We start from the raw sequence: 8,187 nt of genomic DNA, 5'->3' as shown, positions 1-8,187 counted from the left end.
TAGCCTCGCTGCGTGATTCTGGCTCAGAGTCTGCTGCTGGATTCAGAGGTCGCCCAGAGCTGCAGTCGTTTGCAGGCTTGACTGGGGGGCTCATCTCCATGGCTGTTGGCAGGAGACCTCAGTGTCTCACCACATAGACTTCTCCATAGGACTGCTCGAGCATCTTCCAGAAGGAGAGCCAGAATCGGAAGTCATGGGGTCATTTCTGCGATATCCTATTGGTTGCACACGTCAGCCCTGCTCAGTGCGAAGGACAAGTCAAGGGTGTGACGACCAGGGTGAAGATTATTGGGTCCTGCTTAGGACACCAATAGATTCTTAGGACTTAATGTTGTTTTTGTTTTTATTATTATCAGCACTGAGACCCCCAGTGACCTTCCCATCAGGTCCTGCATAATCTTAGTCCACTTTCCCCCTTGATCATTCTGCTCCAGTCACACTGGACACCTTGTTTCTCCTCCAACAAGAAAAATCTATTCCAGTCTCCAGGCCTTTGCACCTGCTGTTCCCTTTGCCTGGAAAAGCCTCGACCTTGAGATCTTCCCACGCCTAGGAAACTTGGCAGCTCCAGGGTCACCTCCTTACTGAGAGCTCTTCCCTGTTCTTTTATCGGAATTAGATGTGTCACCCTCACTCCAAACCTCGTCATTATATTCTTCCATTTAATTTTTCCCGGAATTCTTGAAATTCTCTGAAAGCATTTTGATTTTCTAAAACATCTACTTCTTTGTTCACTGTCTGTTTTTCTGACTCAAATCTGGAAGTTCACTCTCATGAGAGCAGTGATGCTGCGTGTCTTATTTCTTGCCACATCCCTAGTTCCTAGAGCATGGTGGACCTTTGAAAAATATTTACAGAATGGACAGTAGGTCCTTAATTTATAATAAATAGAAGTCTCTCAGGTGAGAGATGAGAAGGATGGGGCAGTGGGAGAAGAAAGGAGTAGGAGCTGAAATACATATCGTCTACTTTTTATTCATTTACTTACTTTTCAAATATTTATTGGTGCTGGGGACAGAGCAGGGATGGAAATACACCTAGTCCTTGCACTCCTCTGACAGAGCTGGGGGAGACAGGTAAACAAAGTTAAAATGTGTCATATTTAATACATGCAAGGTCTTGAAGAACAGGAGAGAGAAAATGTGTGTGTGTGTGTGTGTGAGAGAGAGAGAGAGAGAGAGAGATCCAGCTGAGAGTGTGGGACAGCTTCCTTGGGAAGTGATGTTTGAGCTGAAATCGTGGGTGAGGAAAGGGGTTAGCTGGTGAGAGGGGGTTTTGAACTGGGGAGAGGCATTTCTGGCCCAGGGAACAGCTTGTGTGTGTCCAGAGAGGCTGCAAGGTTTTCTGAGACATCTTAAAGAGGGCAATAGCGGATAGGGGCCATGGAAATGTTCTCATGTCTTTTTCTTTTCTTTTTAGAGTTTATATTTTGTTTTTGAAAAGGTGACACATATATATGGTTAAAAAGTAACCCAAACTGCAAAAATAATGTATGGATATAGCACACCTCCCAAGGCAGCCACTTTTACCCTATCTTGTGTCCTTCCTGGAAATTTTCAATGCATAGACATGCATCTATAATAATAATAATATTATTATTGTCGTTGCCTTGTTTTAAAAATCACAAATGGTAACATGCTATACATACTGCTCAGCACCATATTTTTTCTTTGACTATATATAATATATATTGTACACGTATATGTTATATAGTTACTATTACATATAATTTGGTAGTATATGACCTCTACTACACACATACACCCTCACACACACCCTTATTGTCAAAGTGTAATTTTAAAATATTTTAAATCCTGACTCTAAGACACATACGTAATAAACAGGTCAAAGATTGATTTAAGTTATTGGAAACCAGCTATTTCAGAGATGAATTCAAGGAACAGAAATACAGTTATTTCCCCATTAATTGTTCATACACATAGTCATTACAAACACACATGTATCCATCCCTACATCCATTCATCTAATCATTTATACACACATAACCGTATCCATCCGTCTAGTACATACATACAACCCGATGGGTCAAAAATGGTCGTGGCAGATCATCGCTTGCTGACGTTTTAATACAATTAGGGTGAGCCACCAGCCTGGTTTGTCAGGGACTCTCCCAGGTTTCACCCGGAAGCCCCACATCTTTAAAACAGCTTCTGTTTCAGTCAGACCGGGGACCGCTGCTCACTCTACTCTCTGTGATTCTGCGTGAGGTTGAACATCTTTTCCCGGGTCACAGAAAGAAAAGATTTTGGAGAGGGAAATGGCAGGATCAGATTTTTTAAAGGACAGAGCAGGAAGTAGAGCTTCTATTTAAGATGTCCATTACAGCCTCAGCTCTGCTTAACGGACAGCGTCTCAGTGAAGCTTTGAGGACCCTAAGCAGCGGGCCATTTATTATAGGTGGGGAAACTGAGGCACGAAGCGGAGAGAGAAATTGCCCAAGGTCCCATAGCTAAGAAGAGACTGAGGCAGGATTTGATCCTAAGCCTGCCTGTCACCATCCGGTAACTGGGAGTGTTTGAGCCCCGCACCCCTTCTCTTGCAGGCCCACTGACCTGGGCACCAGCGTCCAGGAAGACCATGATGGCGTATATGAACCCGGGGCCCCACTATTCCGTCAATGCCTTGGCTCTGAGTGGCTCCAGTGTGGATTTGATGCACCAAGCTGTTTCCTACCCCAGTGAGTACAGTCGTCCCTGCCATCCCAGACTGGCCCCCATCTACTGGGGGCTTCTGGAGTCCCTTGCCCTCAGGAAAAAGACGGGCACTTACAGAGGTGACATCAGGGTCATATGCAAATGCAAAACACTACTCCATGCAAAACACTACTTAGGGATTCAGGAAAGTATACAGACATTCAAAGAAATTTAGGATAGTGTTTCCATCAGGAGTGAAGGAGAGGGAAGTGATCTGGAAGAGGAACCAGAGGAATTTCCATCTGTTAGAAATGCTTTATTTCTTTTTTTAAAAATAAATTTTATTGGGCAATATTGGGAACAGTTTGTTTCTCCAGGGCCCATCAGCTCCAAGTCGGTGCCCTTCAATCTAGTTGTGGAGGACGCAGCTCAGCTCCAAGTCCAGGCGCCGTTTTCAATCTTTAGTTGCAGGCCAGCAACCTTGTTGTTGAGAGCTCATGCTCTAACAAACTGAGCCATCCGGCCCAGAAATGCTTTATTTCTAAGAGAAGTGAGCTCTCTTTGTATTTTTGGTGGCATTATTATTTAGCTGTTTGGTGTTTGTTTTGTTTTTTCATTAAGTTGAACATTATGCATCTGCCAGTTGTATAGGCTAGAAATGGTTGAATATCCAGTGTCATGTTTTAGTGTCTAAGAAATTAGAAAGGGACCAAAAAACAAATTCATACACCTCCTTACATGGCTAAAGCCAGGTGTCCTCGGGGTGAGGCATGAGCCCCAAAATGACAGGCAAAAAGGGACCCCATACCCAGGGAGGCGGAGTAAGGTCCAGAAGGGTAGGGCACATGAACACACAGAAGGGGTTTCTGAGCGTCCCACACACCCTCAGGGCCTCACACCAGCAGATGAAGAGAATGGAGCCAGGTCACCTAAGGGTCCCGTTTTCCTTTTCCCCACCCAGGCGCCCCGAGAAAGCAGCGGCGGGAGCGGACCACCTTCACCCGGAGCCAGCTAGAGGAACTGGAGGCTCTGTTTGCCAAGACCCAGTACCCGGATGTGTATGCCCGTGAGGAGGTGGCCCTGAAGATTAACCTGCCTGAGTCCAGGGTTCAGGTGGGATGTTCCGGCCCTTCTTGGGGCCCAGAGTGATGGGAGGAGAAAGAAGCCACAGAGTAGCAGCCACAGTCATGAAAGGCCAGAATAATCCTTTACCCCCATTATTTCACTGGCCTCATCTCAGTGTTCCTACCCTTCTCGCTCCACTCCAGCCAACTGGCCCCTCGGTTTTCCTCTAACATGCCCACCAAGCACACTCCTGCCTCAGGACCTTTGCACTCTCTGTTCTCTCTGCCTGGAACGTTTATTCCCCATCACCTTGTTCAAGTCTTTACCCACCAATCAAGTCATTGAGGCCTCCACCGGCAGTCGAATTTAAAGTTGCAATCTTTCCCCACATCCCCCAACTCTACTGCTCCCTCTTTCCTGCTCAATCGGTTCTTCCGTAGTATTTATCACCTTCTAAAATATTATGTGCTTTACTTACTGTTTATAATCTGTCTCTCTCAAGTAGAATGTCAGCTCCACTGATGTATATCCCCAGAGCAGTAGAAGACGGTTAATGCATGTTTATTAACTGATTGAATGGATGAATGTGTATATGTGTGTGTATTTGTATGATTAGATATTTGTATGACTGGATGTATGTATGATTCATGTACCAATGTGTATGTGTTTGCTTGTATGATTGCATATATGTACTCATGACTGGATGGTTAAATATGTGTGTGTGTGTCTGTGTGTGTGTACAACTGTATGTGTATATTTATATATGATTTACGTATGTATTAGATAAATGAATGTATTTATGTATATGTGAATGATTAGATGAATGGATATGGACACGTGTGTTTGTATGAATGTATGTATGTATGGTTGTATGTATGAATGAGTGGGTGGATGGGTGGACAGACAGTAAGGTGGGTGGATAGATAGATGGATGGATTAGTGGATAAGTGGATGGATGGAGTGACCTATAACTGATTGCAAAGTGGAGCGGTGTGACTCTGGTGTGTCTCACCCATAAACAACATCATTTCTGGGCACCATGGGGGCTCTCCTGGGTCTCCTCCCCACTCACCCACCGGCGTTCCCCTCTTACCCCCCAGGTTTGGTTCAAGAACCGCAGAGCTAAATGTAGGCAGCAGCGGCAGCAGCAGAAACAGCAGCAGCAGCCTCCAGGGACACAGGCCAAGGCTCGTCCTGCCAAGAGGAAGGCAGGCACGTCCCCAAGAGCCCCCACGGATGTCTGTCCAGACCCCCTGGGCATCTCAGATTCCTACAGCCCCCCTCTAGCTGGCCCCTCAGGCTCTCCCACCGCAGCAGTGGCCACTGTGTCCATTTGGAGTCCGGCCTCAGAGTCCCCTTTGCCCGTGGCCTCAGGGCCTTCTCTCCCCTCAGCCCCCTACACCATGACCTACGCCCCAGCCTCTGCTTTCTGCTCTTCCCCCTCAGCCTATGGGTCTCCCAGCTCCTACTTCAGTGGCCTGGATCCCTACCTTTCTCCCATGGTGCCCCAGTTGGGGGGCCCGGCTCTCAGCCCCCTTTCGGGCCCCTCCGTGGGACCCTCCCTGGCCCAGTCCCCCACATCTTTGTCAGGCCAGAGCTACAGCGCCTACAGCCCTGTGGACAGCTTGGAATTCAAGGACCCCACAGGCACCTGGAAATTCGCCTACAACCCCATGGATCCTCTGGACTACAAGGATCACAGTGCCTGGAAGTTTCAGGTCTTGTAGCCTCTCCCTCCATCTCTGCTCTACACCCGCCTGCCCACAGCTTAGATATTTGGCCAGCACCTCTGAGAGAGCAGCAGGAGCCAGTCATCCTTCCAAGGCTTGTGGACGCTTTGACTGCATGAGCAGCGTAGCTCAACACAACCCACCCCTTTCCTCCCTTTCCTGGGACAGCTCAGGGGGGCTTAGTCATTCTCTCAACCCAGCTCCGTCTCACACCCATTCTAACCTGAGCCCCAGACTCCAGAAACTGGTGATGAGAACTTGCCCCAAGAGGAAATGACATTAAACTTTATGGTTGATTTGGGGCTGATGTTTAGGTCAGAATCCAGATGCCCTTGAACAAACAAGTAGGGAGGCTCAAGTCTTTAACTTTCCGTTGGGACACTTCCTTAGCATATAGCTAGAGATCCTTCTAGAACTTCCAAAACCAGACTTTCAGAGGCTCCATCACTGAACCTTAGGCCAATTAGACAGTTAAATTAAGAATATATATTGGGCAATTTTACAGACTTCACAAATATCAGGTTTACACGGTAGGTTTAGGGGGCTGTTTGCTATATAGCTATTTCTTCTTAAAGACATTTCATCATTCAACTATTCATTCATTCGGACATTGAAAATGGACACATTTCATAGGAGAACGGAAGGCAAGTTGCCTGTTCCATGTCTTTTTTTTTTTCCTTTTGTTTTAGGGTGAATTTCACCCAGATTTTGGAGAGATTGTGGTAGTTGCATGTGACACGCCAGCTATAGTTGAGGGTATTTCAAAGACGAGAGTAGGTGGACATCTGTAAATATACAAAGGATAAGGGGTGTGGGAGAAACAGATTTGGAGGCAGGCCCACATTTCAAATAAACAATCCCTGTTTTAGATTTTTTGTTTTCAGTTTCGATGGTGGGATTGGACACCCTGATTTGGAGTGTTTGCCAATTTCCATGGTGTAAATATTCCCACTATGGCTGAGTTCAAGGCACCAGTCTGAAGTCACCAGACTCGGAGTTGGGAAGAGACGTGTGCCATCTGTGCTTGTGAGCTGGTACAAGCTGACTCCAGGTCTCCAGCACAGGCAGGCATGTCAGGAGGAAGGCACACTGTGAAGAGAGGCTGGGAGGCATCAGATGATTTTTCTGGGTTCAGTCCAGGAGAGGTCCCCACTGTCTGGACCCCCAAGGGGTACACTGCGACCATTAGAGCCCACAGAAAGGGTTTGGGCTCTATGCACCACTTGGTCATCTCTCGTGGGCCTGAGTCATGCTGGGCTCTGTGACATTAAACCCAGGAGTGACTTGGAGTCCAGTGTGGGACACAAAGGATAGACAGGAGGATGGCACATGTTGGGGTGCAGGATGGGGGATCCAGAGAAAATTCACAACGGAGGGACAGGGAAGAGATGACATTGTGCTCTGGATCTGAGACCAGAATGCGGGTCAGGTACTTATTTTGCAGACACTCCCACACTCGGTGCTGGAGGCTGGTTCTCAGATATAAACAAGATTCCGTCCTGCCCCACGGAGTTCGCCATTCACAGAGGAGGGAATGTCTTGTGCAAACAATTCAAAGGCAGCTTGATAAGGGGTCAGGGAGGATTTGAAGGCGGTTGGAAGGTAATAGAGGACAGTTTGACTTCAAAAGACTGGGGTCATCCGAGACTTCTCTGGTTGCTGGACGGAGTGAGGAATCAAACCTGTTCGGGAAGTTCCAGGTTCCTTTATCTGGTCCAGGTCCTAAACTCTGGGTCTCCAGCTGTCCATTGGGATGTCAAAGGGTCTACTTCCCAAAGCCAGGAGAAGTGACGAGGGAAGTGAGGACAGAAGGAAAGGGCCAGGGGCCTCCCTCATTCTGTATCAGGCCCTCTGTTCTCCCCTTGTCCATTTCCTGGAACTCGGCCCCTTCCCCGGCCCCCCTCAGAGTGAAAAATGATTAAAATATTGAATTCTGCTTAAGTCTGGGTGTTTTTGTTATTGTTGTTTTCTAGGAACGACTGGAAAGGTAGAAACAGGAATTGCTCTGTCCCTTCCCTCTCCTCTCACCTCTGTCTCAGGGGGCATGGACCCATCCACGTGCTTGGTCACCATCTTTTTCTTGATAGCGCCCTAAAGCCATTTCAGCAGAGACGTGGGCTCTAGACGGCCAGCTTCTACCCACATGACCTCCCAGGCTCCCTTTCGGCAAGAGGGTGGTAATTACACTTCCTGCCTCAGTGGCTCCTGTGAGGATAAAAGCCCTCCCCATCAGCCTCCAACCCTCTGCAGCTACATCCTGCACCTGTCCCTTCTTCCATCTCTGTCCCTGGGTCACTTTCAGTTTCCCACCAGTTCTCTCCAATCTCTTATTTTCTCTCTCTCTCTTCCTCCAGACTGTCTCTCAGACGCCCAGGTCCCTGGATTTTTGTCATTTTCCTTCTTTCTCTTTTCCCTTTCTTCGTATTTCCTTTGCCTCTGACTTTCTGTTTCTTCAACTCTAAGTCATCTTTCTCTGTTTCTGTTCCTTTCAATCACTGAATCCTAGGTGAAAATTTGTGTGTGTGTGTTGGGGGGTGGGGGAGTTGAACACAAGATTGATGGGGTCAAGCAGACTTGCTGTCCGAACCTGACCCAGCCACTTCTGGGCAACTCATTTATCCTAGCCTTAGTTTCCCCACATGGGGCATCATCGAGAAAACCTACTTTGAGAGAAATAAATGAGATTATTATATTAAGTAGGTGGTCCTGAAGACTGGTCCGTGCTAACAGCCCAATAT

At 47.4% G+C, this 8,187-nt stretch overlaps 1 protein-coding gene across 1 annotated transcript; it reads left to right on the top strand.

Annotated features, from left to right (window-relative positions):
* Positions 1-2,598: 2,598 nt before the first annotated feature.
* CRX (cone-rod homeobox) lies at positions 2,599-5,446 on the top strand. The gene is made up of 3 exons (XM_033128220.1): positions 2,599-2,698; positions 3,616-3,767; positions 4,820-5,446. Exons 1-3 carry the CDS (start codon positions 2,599-2,601, stop codon positions 5,444-5,446), a joined length of 879 nt encoding a protein of 292 aa, XP_032984111.1.
* The last annotated feature ends 2,741 nt before the right edge of the window (positions 5,447-8,187 follow it).

This window comes from Rhinolophus ferrumequinum, chromosome 15 (genome assembly GCF_004115265.2).
Source record: "Rhinolophus ferrumequinum isolate MPI-CBG mRhiFer1 chromosome 15, mRhiFer1_v1.p, whole genome shotgun sequence".
Classification (NCBI taxonomy): Eukaryota; Metazoa; Chordata; class Mammalia; order Chiroptera; family Rhinolophidae; genus Rhinolophus; species Rhinolophus ferrumequinum.
The sequence above is the reverse complement of the archived record's forward strand: the minus strand, read 5'-3'. Positions and strand labels throughout refer to the sequence as shown.

Coding starts and splice junctions, on each gene's coding strand:
- CRX (XM_033128220.1), top strand. CDS start 2,599: ATGATGGCGTATATGAACCCGGGGCCCCACTATTCCGTCAATGCCTTG. Junction 2,699..3,615: donor CCAAGCTGTTTCCTACCCCA/GTGAGTACAGTC, acceptor TTCCCCACCCAG/GCGCCCCGAGAAAGCAGCGG. Junction 3,768..4,819: donor TGCCTGAGTCCAGGGTTCAG/GTGGGATGTTCC, acceptor CTTACCCCCCAG/GTTTGGTTCAAGAACCGCAG.